General features: G+C 35.9%; 1 protein-coding gene across 8 annotated transcripts in view; it reads right to left on the bottom strand.

Moving 5' to 3' along the window:
- Positions 1–22,024, bottom strand: part of LOC121415187 (histone-lysine N-methyltransferase ASH1L-like) — a 107,842-nt gene that overhangs the window by 34,766 nt on the left and 51,052 nt on the right. For all 8 annotated transcript variants that reach the window (XM_041608346.1, XM_041608343.1, XM_041608344.1 and 5 more), the window contains 3 exons: positions 11,731–12,123; positions 10,928–11,391; positions 8,478–8,597 (listed from right to left, as the gene is read on the bottom strand). In XM_041608346.1, coding sequence (XP_041464280.1) covers positions 8,478–8,597; positions 10,928–11,391; positions 11,731–12,123 — 977 coding nt within the window. The remainder of the gene's footprint in view (positions 1–8,477; positions 8,598–10,927; positions 11,392–11,730; positions 12,124–22,024) is intronic.

Here is a 22,024-nt window from a genome sequence, read left to right as displayed (position 1 = left end):
GGCATCATAATCATAATATCAGTAACAAAACAAGTCATACATGATCAATGCCAGTTAATTGCTTGTCATGAATGAATAAGCACAAAATAACTTTGATATTATAAATTTGATATCATAAGATGGCATTCTTAAATCAATGGCAATAAACTTTCTACTTCTTAAGTAATGTATGTCCGCCTTCTCATTGAAACTTCAAACTCATGGTAATGGAGCATTCATTACATGCAGTTTTGCTCAACATAATATACTGTATATTCATAGGCCCGTATTCTGAAGTCAGGTTTAACTTACACCATGGTCTATGTTAAATTTATGGGAAGCCAAAAGAGTCAATTTTTTTATTAAGTTGTTTGTGTCTTTATGTTTACTGTGCTCTTTCCTGATTCATCCATGGAAAAGACAATCATCTTCTTATACTTCCGGACAGTTATGAATGATTAGAGAGAAAAATAAGCTGAAATATGATATCTCTACTGTTAGTGATTTATTTAACAATCAGCTATCCATACTTAAACCACAACCTTAACCCGAGTTTAAGTAAAACCCGACTTCAGAATACGGGCCAGTGTATGGGGGGGGGGTCACAGAGGGTTAAGTGTGACTCAGTGTGTCATTCTTAAATGCAGATACACACATGAATTGTAACACGCAATCTTATTCGTTAACATGCAGTAGAGGGCGCCCTCTACACATGATTTGACAAGTGCGGTGATGCCTTTCATACCGCATACAACTGGGAATTTAAGCGCGACTCATAAGTCACACGTAAATCTTTGTGAAACACCCCCCTGGCCATATTGATATCAAATATCTACTAGCTGAAACAAAACATCCAGTCACGTATCAAACGCTAATCAATGAAAGTGCCTCCTCTAATTTCAACTTAATTGTAGAATCAAGGAAGTGCTATCTAATCCAATAAAAGTTCAACTGAATGCACTATCCTCAAAGCTCTACATATTAGCTAAACAGGAGAATGGCTACACTCTAAATTCCAAGGATTGAAAATGAATCCAGATCGGCTGTAAATAGTGACCAGCTAAATTTTCAATTTATTTTAAATCTTAAGGATCAACCTTTAGATATCAAAAGATTTAAATTCAATTTTTTTAGATTAATATTAAAATTAACAAGGTTTAAATCTAAATCTAATTTTTGGTTGGTCACTGTCCACAGCCAATCTGGATTTATTTTAAATCCTTGGAATTTAGAGTGCACCTCCAGAATATATGTAGATCCATTTTATGTGTATCACATTGTATCACATTGAATTAACCAATGTTTGCTAAACAAACTCTATACTTTATAATTTATATACTAGTAGTTGTATTTTTTTAAACAAAATTTATTTCTGAATACAATAATCATTCTACAATGCAACTACCGTCTACTTTTTATATATCTTAATGCAAAAATACTAATATATTGATTCATCAGTTATCATTATTTTCATTCATTTCATTTATTGGTTTCTGCAACTTTTTCCTAAACACATTAACAAAGAAAGTACAATAATAACATACGTATAACTGACAAGCAAAACATTAAACAAAATTGCATTTTCTATTAATACATATCGATTTTTAGAAGGTTGCAGGGGTTGCCACTATAAGCTAAGCTTGACTGCATGGCAACCTCAGAAAACACTGATAATTATTATTCATTCTACATATGTGATAATAGTGTTCTAGGATTGTCTAAGTGAATATTCTGAAAAGTCCGTGTTGGAAATGAATGTAAGTTGTTATCATATGAAAAGAAATCGGCAAATATTATTAGTGTTTGGTGGGATTTTAAAAGGGTCATTTATTCCCAAAGTATGGCTAGAAGTGACAGAGTTTTCAAAAGTAAAATGTCAAGTTCATCTTCCTTTTAATAGCCATTCAATTGAAAGGATTGTGGAGTGAATGTTTGGCCATGCATAATACACATATGCACACCATGCACTAACTGTGAAAAATTATAATTCTATCATTTGCCCAACAGAGTCAGATTTGGCGTTCTTCCGCTAAGCTCTCGTCAGCGTACCATATTACCCATTCAAATATGGAAGGATTGCCGTTTAATTTCATCAGCTGGAAATTGATCATCACAATCGTCTTAGAACGGCCGAGCCCATCCGTCTTACGTACCAACCAATCTTGTGGATAAGCTCTTTTTCATGAGTGGGAGGGTTTGCTTTAGGGCAATTTGGTTGCTATGGCGATAAGGCGCTCTCTGTAACAGTCTTGTCAGTCTAAGTGTTCTGTTTGAAAATGAGGAATTAGCAGGATCATTTCGCTGCTGTCCTATCAACGGCATCATGGATTACACATTGCTATAATATGGAATCATTATAAGGATACCTTACAAAATTGCTATTTAACCCTCTAAAGACCTAATTCCAAATCCCACGCATTAAGCTACAAAAATCTTCAAATCCCCTCAAAATGCCAGAAATTTAGGGGTACAATTCCAAGACATCTCCCCCAATTCTTTTTTTGAAAAACCATTTATCATAAATATATCATTCTAAAATTTCCTGCCATACAGTTTTATACTCACTGCTTCCCAAATACATAGGGGCAATTCCATAAAATACGTATGTCTGACCCCCTATATGTGGTGGGACCTCCATGAAATTTTCTGTCTTTGATTTCTTGTTCTTTTGACAGTCTGTAATGTTCTCAAAGGACCATGACTTGGTCAGTTTATGAAGTGAAGTAAGACTTGAGAAAAATGGGGATCGGATGTACAAAAAGGTTGAACATTTTTTGGAAATGCCCAGAGGGAAAATTTATTTATTGTATTTAATCATAGATTCCATTCCGTTTTAGGAGAGATGAAACAATCTGTAACAGAGAAGCATGAATTCAGTGTTTAAGAAATTAGTTCAAAATTGCAAAAACAGAGTATTTTGATATGTTGGCAGGATGACAATACTAGATAACAAATGTTGTTTTTGACGCTTTTGCTTGTAAACGCTGTGACATATATAGTTTACTATGGAAATAGTGCTAAATGCTGGTTTTAGTGTTGTTATTAATATCTGTTCATTGAAAGTTGGTTTCATCATTGTTTCAAGATGAGCCAATCAAATAAGGCCTATATCTTTTTAAGTGAAAGACACTCATTTGTCATTTGTGTTCTAAATGTGCAATAGTGGGGCTCATTAGGAACAACCTAATATACTGGCATTTATTATGGTTTAAAACAAAGGAATCAAAACATTGTGAATTCAGGGCCCATCTTAGAAATAGTTAATATTGATCCGATCAATCTCAAGTACATGGAAATCCATCAATGTCATAATTTTTTCTTTAGGAAATTTGCTCAATGTCCTTTGATAACAACGAGAATCATACTGAATTGTCAAGAAAACAGTGAATGTATGAATATACATAATTTCTCAAAAATATTTTGAACATGTAATTTTAGATGTTGACGTTGCTGGCTTTCCATAGTTGCGATTGATCGGATCATTCATAATTCTTTATAAGACAGGGCTTGGGCCTGTGCGTTTCCTTCAAGGACAAGTCCACCCCAATAAAAACTTGATTTGAATAAAAAGAGAAAAATCCAAAGAGCATAACACTGAAAATTTCATCAAAATCGGATGTAAAATAAGAAAGTTATGACATTTTAAAGTTTCGTTTAATTTCACAAAACAGTTATATGCACATCCTGACTGGTATGCAAATGAGGAGACTATGATGTCATCCACTCACTATTTCTTTTGTATTTTATCATATGAAATATGAAATATTCTAATTTTCTCCTCATTTTCGAGTGAAACAAGGATTAATCCCTCCCTGAACATGTGGAATTAGCATTGTTTAAAACTATATGGTTCAGTCAAGTTCGACCTTATTGTCAAATCAATAAAAAATGAAATATTGTATAATTCAAATAATAATAAACAAAAGAAATAGTGAGTGATGGACATCATCGACTGACTCACCTAGTTGTGCATATCACTGTTTTGTGAAAAATAAGCGAAAATTTAAAATGTCATAACATTCTCATTTTACATCCAATTTTGATGAAATTTTCAGAACTATGCTAGTTTGATTTTTCTCTATTTATTCAAGTCAGCCTTTTTCTGGGGTGGACTTGACCTTTAAAGCAAGTTAAACATCCTGGGTAGTATTATGAGAGCCATGGTTTGGTTAACTTGGTTAACACTTTTTATGGGGTGCCAGCTGGAAACTTATTCCCCAATTAAAGCTATTCTTATCCTGTAGCAAACTGTTACAAAAGAATATTAATTGAGTCATGAAACGGGAAGAATAGGAAAATACAAAACATATCAAATTTAAATGAATTAATTGATACATTATAATTGCCATAAACATGGAAGAAATAATATGAATCCCAGCATTCCATTGCAGCGTGGTTTAAAATTCTAGTCTAGACTTGGGTAAAACTTGTCAGAATAGGCTACTACCTCCTGTGTCTGTACTGGGAGTATCATTTGCAATGGATTCCCTGAAGTGTAATATGATTCTTTCGAGAGAGTCGACTAATTAAATTCCAATAAAATGTGGATTAGGTTATGAATAATATATGATAAATCTACCGAAGCTCAGGAAGATTGTACTGTATGCAAATAGTACAACACTGGCATGAATTAAGGGTCTCAATCTCTGTGTATGTGTGTCCCCCCACCCCCCCCCCTTCTCTTTCTTTCATTCTCTCTGTCTGTGTCTCTCTCTCTGCCTGTCTCTCACGCTCTGTCTCTTTCTTTCTCTCTCTCTCCCTCTCTCTTCTTCTCTCATCTCATTTTGCTGCTAAGCAACAGCAGAGGCCATGAAATCAAGCACCAGAGATGAAGGTTACAGATAAATGAGCGTTTCTCAGCCAAGTTTGACGATCTCAAGAGGTTTTCAAAACCAAGAAGGGTAAGGTAAAAAAAAAAATGCTCCTTGAAATATTCCTTGCACTTGTTCGACATTTCAGAATCAGAAACCCTGAATCACATGGGAACGTCATGTAACCTATATAGGCGGTGACAGGAGAAAGGTTGTTGGCCCACACCAAAAGGAATGAGTGGGACTGAAAAATTAGTACTGTTTCACTTCGCCACAAAGAAGTCAAAAGTGTACTGCACAATGACACATTCAACGTACGTTAAATTCCAAGAAAGGTTTAAGCCTATTCATCTCCAGCATCTTTTTTTCTTTAATACCAATATGCTGCCCAACTTTGGCAAAAGGAAGCAAGTGACACACGAGTCAAATTTCCTTTTACTTTCATAATGAAGAAAAATACCTCGGTTATCATTCCCAGACAATTATGAACAATTTGAGTGACAAATGACTTACTTAATTGGATGTGTACTGTTAAGGACTTGTGCCCCAATTGGCTCTCCATACTTAAAGCACAACTTTAAACCAGGGTTTAATTTAAACCCGAGTTCAGAATAGGGGCCTAAGAGTTAGTAGAGGAGCCTTAATTTGTCAATATTGCCCTCTTTTGAACAGCAGGATCAGTGGCAGTCATCATGAATGCTTGCTTGCATGTTCAACGGGATTAAATTTTACATGCGAATCACCCATGCTGTCGTGCAGGCTACATCTGCCATGACATTTAATGTGAACACCTTTCACATATGAAGTGGATGTGTTTTCTAGACACAACTAGAGTGAACTCACTGCAATTGTATTGAAAATGCTATTATCATTCTGATGTGAACAATCCTGTTGTTAGAATATGCAATCAATGAGAACATTCATGACTGATCGGATCCAAGCTTGGACAATCTTTTAAATGCGGTTTTCTTTTAAATGTGAACCAACCCTGTTATGAAGACTGTAGGGTCAGTGACAGTGATTGCGGTTGCTAGGATTCATGATGGGGGATATACACAGAGCATGGATGTGCAGCTATGCCTTGAATTTGAATGCTTCAAGAGCTGGGATGTGCCGTGGGAACTCGGGGGGAAAAAAGCGTCTTTATGGCAAAACACGAATGTGGGAGGCGAGCTCAGACATAAGCCAACTGTACGGCGTGTGACGTGACACGATGCCATTTTCCCAGTTCCCTCCATCTCTCTCCGCATTCTTTCTCACTCTCTCTTCCTCCACCTCATCCCACGCTCCCTTCTCATCCCCCCCCTCCCCCTCCCCCAGCTTTTTGCTGCTGTTTATTAAGCACACATAAAAGCATACATGTTCATTTTACTCTGATTGAAGTATACATTAATTTACTGAAATATATTACGAATGCAGGCCTGCATTATACAAAGACTTATGTGCTGTTCATTAATCACATATAGGCCTAATCACTTGCAGTTTTTGCACTGTTTGAAATACCTGCAGTATTATTACTAAGTAAGCCTAGGTACAGTGGTTAAGAAACCACAGATATGAAGCAATATCTTTTTATACTATACTGAATAAGATAATCGGAGAAATGGAAACTTGTAAATGTCTGACTGCTAAATCATACTTGTAGTTTGTGGTTTTAAGGGCATGCTGTATAACAACAACAAAAAAAATAACCAGTTCACTTGAACAAACTTAAAAGGAAAAAACCAATGTCACATGAAATGCATGATTTTACCTTTCCCAAGGTTTCAATCATTCAAGCTCATTTCCTGTATATGTGTAATTCGATTCCTTATAAACAGCAGAATTAGGTTCATCAGGGCTATATATTTTACTCTACTATACAAATATTCTCAGGTTGCAGGAAAATTTCAAGGAAGTGGCAGACCTTGATAACTTAATACATGGGGCACTTGAAAAGGGAATCTCAGAAGTGGGCAGTGCATGTAGCAATATGAAATTGAAGAAGGTTCATTCTAATTCTTGATTACCAAGCAGAATATACTGTTTAGCAGCCAAAGAATACCTAACAGCAAATAATTATTAAATATCAAAAGGAGGAATACTAATTACAATTATAGAAAAAAGGAAAATCTCTTGCATACAATGAGCTCCTTTGTGTACAAACCATCCCTCCCAAATAAAAAAAAAAAAAAAAAATCTTAAAACTGCGTTATCAAAATTAACTCCAGAGCAATATTGCAGGCTTTAGCTGTCAATACTAGAATCAAATGGTTTCAGAAATGCTCAAATGATGAATCTTAATTCTGCCAACAATCGGAATCACACCATACAGAAATCAGTTTATGGGAGAGTATGTCAATGTTGAGATGTGGAAGTCATCTCCACAAGGTTGTCACGTATCCATGCAATGAATTACCAAAAGCAATTACGATCTTCAAGGAACCCTAATAATATTTGAAAACGGCTCGTTTTCAGACAAGATTTGATGACTTTACTTGAAATTCAAAAGGAAAAAAAATACAAAAATCAGGTATCTACCACTAATGGCAGACAAGCCCTAACTTTGATACTGATGGCTGATTTTCTGTTTGTCTCTGAAAACATCTTGGCAGTCTGCCATTTTGAAATGCTTTAAACATCCCTGGGAATATCCTCAAGGATAAAAGTGAAGGGAGAAATAAAAACGTAAAAGAAATGAAACATAAAACAAGGATGGAGCGAAGAGGGGGAGGGGGAGAGGGAGGGGGAGGGGTGGGGTAAAATAGTTCCGGGACATGAAACATGGGGGGGGGGGCAGAACATGGACAGGAAGAATTGAAACTGAGGCAGAGAAAGATCACCAAGTCAGAGTGAGGATGGAAATTTGTACCACAGCTCGAGTCTGACTGATGTGCCTTTACCTCAAATCTGTCACTCACGATCGAAAAACTAATTCCAAAATCCTATTCCGATCATTTTTTGCAAGGTATCACCACTCACATCTATACAAATCCATTTACTATGATTTGTGATCAATCACGTACATATGGCAATACGGAATGTCCCTGAACTTTAAACAAATTTCTCTGAATTATCAAAAGAAGCAAATATGCAAAAACTACAATACAATAAACTCTTTAAAAAAACGAGGGAAATGTGAAAGACTAGCACCAAGGTTGACCTGCAATTGAAATCCAAACACAAAAGGAAGTGGAAGCGCTTATTCTGTAATATTTCTCCAGTGCATGAATAAATCAGAAAATAGATTCTTTCTAATAAAAGCAACAAATATGGCTTCTTTCCATTATAAAACAGAGAAAAGGGGGAATTTTGAGACTGGAAAATTTACTGAAAGACATATTTACATGAGGACAGGGGAAACTACTCGAATAATTTTCTAGTACATTACAAACATGTAGTTGCAGAAGATAAAAATGGCATTCCAAAGTCCACATTAATAAAACTATCATAATTACAAGATTAGGATTTCCTTTTAAAAGCTTCTCAAATTTGGACAATCATTTTGTCCCATAAAATTTAATAATAAAAAAACTTATGAAACAGGATTAACAATCTGCCACTCAATTGAGATGCAGGATATTCTGCAGGTCTGGAGACCGGGGGGGGGGGGGGCAAAATTCTTGCTGTTAAATGGTATAGATAAGGAAAGCAAACTGAAAATAATTTGTGATTTAAATTATCTTTGACATCAAATTGGCAACTTACTATTTCTGATCTTCTTGAACTTGGGTGCTTGAGTCCTGGAAGGTAGCTTGTTGTGTACCCACTGCCACCAGATGTCGTACGGCAACTCAAAATCAAACCATTCCTCACACAAGTTGATGCCTACAAAGGGGAGAAAAAGAAACACAGAAATTATAAAACTGCTCTTCTGAGATATGTTTTAATAATTTGATGAATAATTTGTTTTCTTCTATATGTCATACTACACCGAAATGGAAGGAAGGTGGGAAAATTGTCTAAATGGTCTTTTGGACATTAAAGACGGATGGTTGCTTAGGCGGATTCAATAAAACATGTATCCAAGCATTAAAGTGATGGGTTAACATTGGTTTGACTTTTTAAAAATCTGAGCTAGAAGGTCACACTTGTCACCTGCATCTGTGATATGTTACAAAAATGAAGCACAGAAAAAATTGCGTTCAAAAATTGAAATATAAAGTGACCAAAAACACCATCTTAATTTCATCCCATACACTTATGTGAACTATTTAGGTGTCTATAAGACGCCTATTTACAAAATTGGGGTTTGCCTTGTAGTTTGAGCTTTTCATTCTCAATAATGGTTGTTTTCAGGGTTTATTAGTTCTAATACATGCACTTGTACACATGTTTCATCTTGGTTTGAGAATTTTTTAAATCGGCTGGTCACAAAGTTAAATAATACCTTTAAAAAAGGCAAAGTATACTTTAGATGAATAAAACAGGTGAATTTACTCAAACACATTCTTAAATGTTAATTCCTTGAATACACAACACTGAAGAAATCACAAGATTGTTTTTACCTTAACCAAACAGACATTAATATGGTAGCACAATATAAAACCTACGATGAATATTAAACAAATTTGAGATCAATGGTAATTTAACATAATCCCATGATAAAATCCTTTATAAGTCAATCAAAATCAATGTTCTATATGGAACTTCAACAAAAGTCAAATTCACAGCTTTTCCACATGTGGACTTTCATTGATTTGTTGATTAGAAAGTAAACGTTTGTTTAAAAAAAAAAGGAAAAAAAACGCTGAGCAGGGTTCACACTATAAGCTGAAGCTAAACATGGCACAACATTTTTTGTTGTTGTTGTTGGCATATCCTTCTGCCAAGGCTATGACACAATTAAAGCCATTAAATTCTATGCCAGGGGAATATGGAGTCTTTAATTCACTGATGAGATAACCATTGATCTACAGATTCTAACAAGTGTCTACCCTATAGAGAAGCTCAATATGTAATTTAATTTCTATCTCATCACCCCAACCTCTACCTCTCGGTTTCCTATCACCCCAGACATCCTTCATCAAATATTGAATCAGTATCTTTGACCCTAGCCAAGCAAGTAATTAAAGCAGCTCACATCCCACACGAATTGAAAAATCCTATCCAACTCCGTCTAAACACGATTGCTTCCATTAACTCCCCCCCCCCCACCACACATACATATACATACATATACACATTCACCTTGTGTTAAAGTAGGCTTGGAATTTGTACTCCACTTGATCTGCACACAACGGCCTTCCTCATTCCCCCCCCAACAACAGATACATTGCACTTCTAAGTAGGCCATGCCAATATCATTTCAACACCTTCCACGAAATGCCGCACCTGTCTTCAAAACTTGGCGCTCATGCCGCTTGTTTACTTTCCCTTACACGAGGTCAGACATGGATATCAGACAGACAGGGTCCTTCAACATTCGCTCTTGCATAATGCCCCGACGAAGGTGCACGAGGGGTTCGTCTCGATGCTGTGCACCGTCCGCCCGCAGCATTCGCTTTCAATTCTCACTGCCCCCGCTGCCAAAAGGAAATATCAGAAATTTCTTGGCAGGCCCCCGTCTCTTGGCAGTGTTTAGTGAGTCGGTTGTTTATTGAATGTGACAAGTAATTCTTTAGCCAAGCTCATTTACATCCCATCTCAACTAGCCTTTGAGGAGGCCTACCACTTTATGACCAAACTGCCCTTCCTGTCTCGCAACTGGAAAGTGTTAACAAACTGTTGTTTTATTCAGACTTCTTCTTCAACCTCTGAATACAAAACTGCTTTTTGCTTGCAGCTGCCAATAACCACCAACAATATCATCCATCAATTTACACTTTGTTCATGCACCACAAAATGTCTTCCATGTTTAATTCAGAATACATCATTTTTCACATTTCCTCCCATGCATCGTCTTTACAAATTAACGCGAAGGTATCCAGTTTCTCGTCTAAAGTTTTACACTCAACGTCAGTACTCATTACTGACTTCCACATCACTTTCAGTAGCTGTGCTAATTAAAAGATGAACATTATCATTATGGATACAATCCTGTAAGATTATGTTTCAAGCCAATTCCCCAGACATTCCCTACTTTCCATGGTATCAAAACTTGACTTCCCCATGTCCTTATGTACAGTATCTTCAGGAAAGATCCTCACGTCACTCACCTGCATGAAAGGGAAACGGAAGTAACTTTGTCCTGCCCTCCTCGGCCGTACCATCCTTCTCCTCCGACGGTGCAGCGACATCCCCTGCTTCAGTGGCATCCCGTGGCGCATCCACAGCCATCTCTTCAGGTTCTGCTGCTGCAACCGCCGACCCCCCATCTTCACTTTCCTGAGGCTTCTTTGTTGTTTCCGGAGGAGTTGTTGCGGTTGCAGACGCGACTGCTGGAGTTGTTTCAGTTGATGTTGTTGGGCTTGGCTTGGATCCTTCTGCTCCTGTACCTGAGGAAGAATTCTCTGCCATCGACAGATTTCCATCTTCACCTTCTGTTGCTTCGGACGTCGCAGTTGATGATTCAGGAGGAGCTGTATCCATTTTGGTCTCATTGGCAGCTGGATTCGTCTCTTCTTGGGATACCCTGTTCCCACTCTTACCCTCTTCCTCTTCATCTGGCCTTTTCTTGGTCCTAGGCATCAAAATCAATGCAAAAATAAAGGTCTGCATTACAAAAACAATGGTCATGATCATGTTCTCACTAAGTGCTTCCCAAAGAACTAAACTATGGTCAATTGGTCATCAAATCAATGTCCTGTCTTACATAGACAGACATGAAGCTCAGAAAAACAAAGTTAATGCAGAAAAGTCTGGTACACGTAGGAGATTTATATTTATTTCAAAACTTGGGTTCTTTTTTTTCTAGGCATCTCCCTAAAACAAAGTTTCAAACAAATGAGTAAAAACAAACAGCGTGGGGCTACACATTCTTTTTTTAACCAAAAGTTATTGAAAAAAATCATAAGCTTACAATTCTTCCTTGAAAGTGTCCGAGTAGATCCCCGCCCTCCAGTACTTCTTCTTGACCAACTGCTCCTCCTTCGCTTTCCTGCCCGAAGTCCTTTTCGTCTTATTCAAGGTGGGCGTCTTCTCCTCTTCGGTGGTTTGCCCAAGCTTCCGTCTCGTCTTGGGCTGCCTCCCTGAGGATCCCGTCGGAGGGGTCGTTGGCGATGATTCTGCATTCTTCTGTTTCTTCTTCTTTTTCTTCTTCTTCTTTTTTTTCTTCTTGGTGTCCGGTTTGGAGACTCTGCTGGCTTGCTGCTTGGTTGCTTTCCTCTTGGGCGTGGTGGTTTCTTGGTCAGGCGTGGACGATGGGACCGGAGGTTCGTCAACTGGAAGGATCTCAGTCTGAACCTTGGGAACACTGAGGAAATGGAAAAAAAAAACAGTCATTAAAGGTCAAGTCCACCTCAGAAAAATGTTGATTTGAATCAATAGAGAAAAATCAGACAAGCACAATGCTGAAAATTTTATCAAAATCGGATGTAAAATAAGAAAGTTATGACATTTCAAGGTTTCGCTTATTTTTAACAAAATAGTTATATGAACCAGCCAGTTACATCCAAATGAGAGAGTAGATGATGTCACTCACTATTTCTTTTGTTTTTTATTGTTTGAATTATACAATATTTCAATTTTTACGAATTTGACGATTAGGACCTCCTTGCTTGAAGCAAAAAATGTTAAAATAATGGAATTCCACATGTTCAGGGAGGAATGAAACATCATTTCACATGACAATGACGAGAAAATAAAAATATTTCATATAATAAAATACAAAAGAAATAGTGAGTGATGTCATCAGTTCCTCATTTGTATACCGACCGAGATGTGCATATAACTGTTTTGTGAAATGAAGCGAAAGTTTAAAATGCCATAACTTTCTTATTTTACATCCGATTTTGATGAAATTTTCAGTGTTATGCTTGTTGAATTTTTCTCTTTTTATTAAAATCAAGTTTTTGTTGGGGTGGACTTGTCCTTTAACATTCAGGGAAGACACAATGGCCTGTATTCTGAAGTCAGGTTTAACTAAGACCATGGTCTCACTCTGTGCTAAAATTATGGGAAGCCATAAGTGTCAAAATTTTTATGAAGTTGTACGTTTCTTATGTTTACTGTGCTCTTTCCTGATTCATCGATGGTGAAGACAATCATCTTTTTAGTACACTTCCTAGACAATTATGAATGATTTGAGAGCCAAATGAGCTGAAATACGATATCTTTACTGTTAGTGATTTATGTAGCAATTGGCTATCCATACTCAAACCCCAACTTTAAACCTGAGTTTAAGTTAAACCCGACTGCAGAATACGAGCCAATGTATCTCAGTCTGAACCTTTGGAACACTGCAGAAAAATAAACAGTCATCATTGAAGTTGCAAATTTGCACTAAACATGTATACTAATAACAATACTTAGGACTGTCAATTACCATCAGCATATTTCAACTTCAGCTGATACAACTGGAAATGGCCGACACACTTATTCAGCTCTCCAAACAGTCATAAAATCATGCATTGTTTCAAAGCAGCTATATACATGAAAAACCCCCATGTACAGTAATGCGATCACAGCCTGGAAATGTTAGGATTTAATAACGATGATGATGATGATGATGATGATGATGATGATAATAATAATAATGATAATAATAATAATAACAATAATAATAATAAGAAGAAGAATAAGAATAATAATAATAAACAACCGAGGATTGCATTTGTCCTATTGCACCTTGCTTTCCTCAAATGGATCATTCAGGAAAATGACATTTAAATGATCAGGACAGGACATGAATTCAATACAAAAAATGCTGTGATGATGCAATCGATTTCATTAAAATTAACTATGTACCAGGAAGAGTGTTCATGTTAGGGCTTAGTTCACGTAGCAAATGAATTACTGAATACCTAGAGCAATCACAGGAAAAGGTAATTCTATGTGTAGTTCATTCATGATAGGATAGTATACAAATAATGCATGGAAGGGCGTGCATGCAGGGCCAAAAAATGAATGATGTGCAAGATGAGCAGATGAATATACCGCACCGAGGTTCGCAGGACCGAGTGTGGTATATCCATTTGGCGAGTCAAGCACAGAGTTCATTATTTAGGTCCTCTATGCACAAGAATGCGTGCATTGTTTGTTTTATACACCCCCCCTTCCCCCATGTTACTGAATTACCCCAAATGCTACATGTATATTTGACCTAAATTATAGATAATTCCAGACCTCGTACTATCCTGCACTCTGACATCATAGTGCAGGATAGTTATGGCATTAGAGTGCAGGATAGTGCATTTTTGCCATACAATTTGCTGAAAATCGTGCATATCAGATAACAGAACATAATTTGGGAGTTGTATAATATCCTCCATGCAGGTATTATAATGAGATATAATTTGTAATCGACATGAATGTATGACAAAAATAGAACTAAACCAAAACATACCATTCCAAGATATTGGCAAGCAGGATTCAGGATTTTAATTATGATATTTAATTCACCACCTACTCACGACTAATTATTTTACCCCTTTCATATGAAAATGAAAGTGGGACTAACTTTGCATTAGGTGATGAAATCAAAGCATGAACAAGACTATATAGAATTGATATGTTGATTCAAGATCTATTTTGGAAGCATATTAGAGTGAGATAAGTTCAGTGCAGATTTGAATAAATTCTGCTCAATTTATTTTTCTATCTTTGTTTTTTAACGTATTTATGCATTAAAAAACCAAATTGGCAACTGAGTGACATTTGCAATCATTAGCTCGATGCCATTAAAAAAAAAATTTGACATGAAAAATAAGACCTCAATCACCTCAATCTAGACGTAATTCATTTTTCATCCAACCCGTGAAAAACAAAAACACATTACCAAAAAAGAACAAAACATTGTTTAGATGTAAAATGCTACATCAACAAAAATGGGCCTCATTGTGTTTATATAAAGGCCCTCAATTGCAAAAAATCTATATAAATCAATTATGAAAGGAAACATGATTATTTATACCTTCAAAAAACAGCTCAAATCAAATTTCATGATTATTTCCCTGGATTTTTCTACTCCCTTTCAGGCAAAGTAAATCTTATGGTGGGCTTCCTCATTAAAGGGGAAGTTCACCCTGAAGAAAAGTTTGTTGTAAAAATAGCAGAAAAAATAATAAAAAATATTGGTGAAGGTTTGAGGAAAATCCGTTAAAGATTAAGAAAGTTATTAGAATTCAAAGTTTTGGATTTGTGATGTCATATGCGAGCAGCATTCCTACAAGGCGAATGGTAAAAAATATATGAAATGTCATTTTCTCAGAAAATTGAAAATGGTTTTTACTGTGCCTTTTGTATATCAATAGACAAATCATTTCACACCCGATCATAAATAGAAAACAAAATAAAGTTATCAGGAACCATACAAAATTTGAAATTCATTGATTTTTTACCATTCGCTATGTAGGAATGCTGCTCGCATATGACGTCACAAATCCAAAACTTTGAATTCTAATAACTTTCTTAATCTTTAACGGATTTTCCTCAAACCTTCACCAATATTTTTTATTATTTTTTCTGCTATTTTTACAACAAACTTTTCTTCAGGGTGAACTTCCCCTTTAACATATTTATATTTTTCTCTATATCTGTTTTCCAAAGCTTAATCCAGTTGTTTTCAAATTCATACAAGGTGAGGCTTCCATCACTCATCCCCTGACGTCTTATACCGCGTCAGTGGCAAGAGAAGCAGGGATGCAAATAAATTACATCTTAAAATAAGAACTTTATTTTCAAATCAGATTAGCTATTAGGGGGATATGGGAGTGCAGTGGGTGGTTCCAACCTTCAATACTTAATAAATCCCACAATATTTCAACTCAATTAATTCATGGCTGGAAGTTGAAAAATGTACATGCACATAGATATCATACGTATTCATCTATCTTGATTGAAGAGGTATTATTATTTCTATCATTTAGGCCCATTATTATTAAACAAGGAAACGTATTTACAAGGATTTGAAGAACTTCTTGAAGATCTTTTTGCCAGACCAATAAAAAATATGCAGAGTAAAAAAAATAAATACTGAAGTTCAAAATAAAAATTCCAGAAATATTTTCATGAAGATGTAAGTATGCATATAAATTTCTATTTACATTTAGAGAAATGATAAGCCTCTACTGTTCGATCGATCGATCCATCCATCCAAACAATGGGATAACAACCAGCAGGAAACAACACAAGTGGGACTACGTGCACTATTGTCAATGGAACCTATCACAAAGCATCCTTTTCGTAACCCAGTTCGTCTTTTTCTCTTCTAAATAATGCACTCACCCATCCACTGCCATTTGACAACTCCAGAGCAAGAAATCTAACAGTAATCCAATCCCAAATATTTGCCAAAACACTCCACAACGTCTAATTTCAAATTCACCGCTACATGAAAGACTCGGCCATCTTGGTTTCCCCCTTCTCTCTCCCTCTCTTTCACACACAAAACACACACAAACCCTCCCTGTACAATGCTACTACGCACATGGCTTGGTTCGTTGGTCCAGCTGTCCTCTATTTTCATTCATTCATTCAAAAGACGCTAAGCAGAGCCCCTCAACTGCACACAAAGGTCCTTTGACCTGAATTTACTGGGAGCCACCCTTGACCTGAGCAGAGCTGGATCTACAGCATAAAGAGGGGTTGGAGTGTACGCACTTCGGGTGGTCTCTCAATACATTATCTAATGTTGTGTTATTTACAAAGAGTCTCGCATATGATACCTACTTGTATCTTCATTTTTTTTTAGAGTATTGTCGCCTTTTGTCGGCCGACGATAGATTTTCAAAAAGATGAAAATAGCTTAGTATCTTGTCAGTGTCATTAGAAAACTTTATAAAATAAATGTAATTGGAGGCTTATGAGCATACATGTAAACCTCTACAGCCAAAAAATTTATGGCCATCTCTTCTAATTTTCTGAAATTCGTTGAAACCTAAACTGCAATATTGAACAATTTGAAAGAAAAAATTGAAAAATACTAAATTATGTAATACTACTGTAAGCACATTTAAATTACATGTAGTTTCTCATTATAACAAATTGTAAACGATTCTAAATCTTTTGAATTCTATAAAAATTTCTGATAGAAATTTACATGTAGATATTAGTATGTGAGAGAAAATGTAAGACAGACAAGATGGCGATACTGATAGAGAGATGAGAGAAAGATGAGGGGTGGACAGAAAGAGATAGCCAAACAGATATACAAAAAGAAAGATAGAAATACAGACAAAATGCTTAAAGAGGGTGAAAAAAATAGACGAGGGAAAAAGACCAGGCCAGACATAACCAAGAGACACGGATGCAGAAAATGAGAAAGAAAAATGCTGACACGAATGAAAGTTGCCATATCTTCTTCTTCTCATCCTGATAAATGAACTATAAAAAATACAAATATCCTGATAATGTGACTTCAAACTACTTTACACACACAAAAAAAAAAATTCTTGATTCAATCAGCCTCCCCAGATGCAACCATTTATCCGTCACTTTTCCACGAAGACATCACGTCATGTGACAGTGATGAAGTGCCCCACGAGAGGTATGCCTGCCTAATATGCGGTAAGCATTGCCTGTCATGTCGACACTTTGACTAAATCAAGGCATCCTATTAAGCGCTACTTTTCTCCCTCACCAACGCCTCGGACCATTTCAAGTCTCGTCGCGAGAGAATATGACTTATCCGTGGAGAAGGAAAGGTCCATCGACCATCGAGGCGGAAAGAGAATCCGCAAGCCCTTGCAGGCATTTCCGTACTTAGAAATACACACCCCTCAATTAAGAGTGCTCAAGATGGAAATGATAGCAAAGAAGGGAGAGAGAAAAAAAAATGGCAGACCATTTTCCATCCATAAATGTGCAGCAGGATCTATTAGGCGGTAATTGCAAGCATTTTCTTTGGATAAGTGATGCATAATATTTCCTTTGTATCAAACCAAAGCAAGTAATCTACTTTAAGAAATATAAATTCCAAAGAATTTCATAATATTCATTTGAAGGCTCATTTTATCATATGTTCCTCAAGGGTTCAATGTAACGAAATTGTATTACCTTATTTTATTTGCAATTATGCTCTTTTTAGGCATTATAATCATGTATATGGGTTGGCGGTTTTCATTGTTTGTATATTGATGGCAGCCTTTTATCAGACATTTTTCTTATATTCATATTTCACTGTTTATTTCTTACCTTGTAATCAGTTTAATTTTGAATAAACGAATTGAAAAAAAAATTCTCAGAAGTAAGAGTAATCAATCCTTTCTTGGTATTCCATACTGAGATTACGTTAGAATACAAATGTAGCATGTCGCTACAAGTTTTATTTTTTAATGTTGCATTAGTAAGTGATAAAAAGATGCAATAATCGTCTTGAAGTAGAGGAGAAAAAAACTTATCTATTATTAATTTAAAGTAGCTCACTTCAGATCTATCTTAAAATAAGGAATCAAGATGATAAACCTGGAGATTTGAATAGTCCCAGCTCATTAGACTTGAAGAAAACTATAGTTCAATGAACTAACCGGAAGGACACAAAGAAACATGAAAATAAATATTATGGCAAGGATTTCAACGACTTTTGAAAGCTATGCTTGGATCCATAACCAGACGGAGACGAGGATGTTTCAAAGAAAATATGAAGGTAGGTATTCAGACAAAGTGTTTTCTTTGAAACAAAAAAAATATCGTGATAACAAACACAAGGAACAATAACATGGAGGTCAATATTGCAGCCTGAAGGAAGCCATTTCTACTAAATTCAATTCTCGTTGTCATTTCGAAGTGACTAATTTTGATGACATTGTTTGGATACGAAATAGAGCACTTTTACCACAGCAGGGTATACTTCTCAACGTTTTTAGAAACGTTCAAGGGATGATCCAAGATATTATTGAATAGGAGGCACACAAATCTCAATTATTAAGGTCGACTTTTTATACATACTTCTCTGACTTGATGAGGGGGAGGGCAATTTCTGCAAGACTTTCTGATAAGCAAAATGGTGAAATATCTCACTTAAAAAAAATTGAGCTGGTAGCTCCATATTTTCCCAACAAACTCCCCCCCCCCCAGAAAAAAAAAAAATAAGAGAATAAATTCTAAAAGGAAAGACATTTGATATTTAATGTAGGCAGAGCTACCAACCTGAACAAGAGCATTTCAGTATTTTTAAAGCTGAAAATCAGTATTTTCAAACTTTCTTTTTTTAAGATCCTGAGTGAGAAGGAAAATCTTAGCTTACACCTCGCTATACACCTGTTAAGGTTATTATTTCATAGATCTAAACTAACACTTCAGTACATGTTACATAGATATTTAAAGGTCAAGTCCACCCAAGAAAAATGTTGAATTGAAAATATAGATAAAACTCAAACGAACATAACTCTAAAATTTTCATCAAAATCGGATGTAAAATAAGAAAATTGACATTTTTTACGTTTCGCTTATTTTTCGCAAAACAGTGATATGCACAACTCAGTGACATGCAAATGAGACAGTCAATGATGTCCCCACTCACTATTTCTTTTGCTTTTTATTGTTTTAATTATAAAATGAGGAGAAATTAGAATATTTAATATTTCAAATAATAAAATACAAAAGAAATAGTGAGTGGCATCAGTCTCCTCATATGCAAACCGACCAGGATGTGCATATATTGTTTTGTGAAAGCAAAACTTTAAAAAGGTCGTAATTTTCTTATTTTACATCCGATTTTGATGAAATTTTTAGTGGTATGCTTGTTTGATTTTCTCTTTTTATTTAAATCAACTTTTTGTTGGGGGTGGACTTGCCCTTTAAAGGTAATGTGCCCTCATAATATAAACATATAGACAAGTCTATTAAGATGGAAAGCCGGTTGGTTACAGTTACTTCCAAATACATGAACCGATTAGCTGAGCATTTCAAATAAAACACTTGTAAAGTCTTGCTGACATATTATGGTGGTCCCCAAGTCTGCGCACCTAACAATTTGAGTTAAGATTTAACATGATTTTTTTATTATTTCACAAAATCTTTCAGATAATAATGTTTCTTATAATTATTATGAGTATGTGTACCAAATATCACCTAAAAATTTGAAAGAAATATAGGATTGTCTTGGAAAAAAACTCGGGCACTCATTTTGAGATTGAAAAAAAAAATGGTACACCATGTCTGCACACCCATTCACTTTGCACACGATTCAGGGATTTAATTTGATGGGAAAGGATGCATTTCGAGGTAGTCACATGGAATGCCCAAAATTTATCATTTTTCCACCATTTCGAGTCAGATTTCTGTCTATGTATTGCATGTGTAAAGTTCGTGTTCGTTGGCGTATCTTCTTTTACTAAAATCGCGCAGATACGCGTGTGCACAGACAAGTGAGACTGCGCAGACTTGGGGGACCTTGCTATACTGACAATAAAGTTTAGATTCAGGGTAGATAGGTTAAAAGCTGATATGAAAGACATCCTAAAACATTGGCATAATGAAAGTTTTAGAATTCATTTCTATTTCCAACATTAATCAAGAGAGAAAAAAAAGGGTGATTTGTCACATGTCAACACATCCCTACAGTCCCATCCTATCGAATGCATGTGTGTTCGATTACTTTTGAATTACAAGTAAATTACATTAGGAATTCCCCCACCTAGTTCCCTTTTTGCACTCTTCCTTGGCCTTTGTATTCAAATCAGTCCAATAAAAACATCACACCTCTTTTGTCAGGCAATGAACTTTGCAAGTGTTGAAAAGCGAATCGCTAAGTAAAAAAAAAAAAAAAAAAAAATCCATGTAATGTCAAAATGGTGAGAATCCCCCGCCGGGAAGAAATAAGAGAGAGCGATTTTCTCTCCGAGATGGAGCTTTGCATTTCCCTCTCGATCATTTTAAATCCAAGAATCTAAACCTAGGGGGGAATGAAATCTAAACCGCGCAAATCAAACACAAGCCAATATGTACACATAAAGCTGGAGAAAATAATAACAACAAGCCGGGAGCGGAGAAGAAAGGCAAGAATGTCATGGAAGAGGAAAAGGAGCAATATTATTTTCCCCAAATTTCTTTAACCTTGTAGCCCAGAAGGGGATTATTTCAACATCCTTCTGAAAGTTAGTTTGGTGGAAAAAAGAAATTTCAGGGTGAATTAATAACAGAAAGACATTTCCTTCATGTGGAAAAGAAATTGGTGGATACGTCTGTATATAACCATATGTTGGAAAATTGAACTTGTAGAGTATTCTGTAGCAATGCCACCCTTTCGGAATTATGAAAAAAATTGAATGATTCTTATTAATAATAAGCAACATTTATATAGCACTTGATACGAAGGTTTCTAAGCGCTACATACTATTACCCCGGCTTTAGCACAGCTACCCTGATCGGGCACTCGAGCATTCCTTCCTACCAGGTACCCATTTACTACACCTGGGTGGAGAGTGGCAAATGTAGACAAACGCCTTGCCAAAGGACGCGAGTGTTGCGGTGGGATTTGAACCTCGAACCTTGTGTTCAAAGTCCAGAGACTTATCCACTAAGCCACAACACCTCTACTTATTATCAATAGCAGTTTAGCATTGTCAGAATGGAACAAAATTTGTATTTAGGGGTTGGAGGTTATGAATCAAATTTCAACCAAGGTATAAACTCATTGATGTCAATGATCCATCATTGTAAATCTTATGATCACACCATTCTGAAGTACTGGTGTAAACAGGAGAACCATACATGGTGTTATGTGAAACCTACTCCACTTTTCTTCTTCCCCATGGAAACCTTCAAAAATTACAAAAGAACCATAAACATTGAATTTTGGTCACCAAACTACCCCTGACATGATGTACGCCATGTGTTGTAATGTGATAAAAGACAAGGGAATACAATATTGGCTTCCAGTGTAGTCCCACACATGCACATTGGTGTGTTTTCTTAGATGTTCACCTCAAGGTAGATAACACGGACACTGTCTTTTATGAAACCAAAAACCCCACATGTAGATTGAATATCGTGATGATTCATCCAGCACTAATAGAAAATGTATACCATTGAAAATATTCAGAATTTGCATGACTAGTAATTTGAAGCTGACTGAAATATCAACTTTGGATTATACATCTTGAATTAAAAAACAAGTGATTGGAAAACACTATTTTTGTTTCTTCAAAATTTCGTCACGTCGCATCATTGGTAAACTGCCTACTCGTCCACTGATCACATGGTCGACCTTTATT

The sequence above is a fragment of the Lytechinus variegatus genome, chromosome 5 (genome assembly GCF_018143015.1).
Source record: "Lytechinus variegatus isolate NC3 chromosome 5, Lvar_3.0, whole genome shotgun sequence".
Taxonomy (NCBI): domain Eukaryota; kingdom Metazoa; phylum Echinodermata; class Echinoidea; order Temnopleuroida; family Toxopneustidae; genus Lytechinus; species Lytechinus variegatus.
The sequence above is the reverse complement of the archived record's forward strand: the minus strand, read 5'-3'. Positions and strand labels throughout refer to the sequence as shown.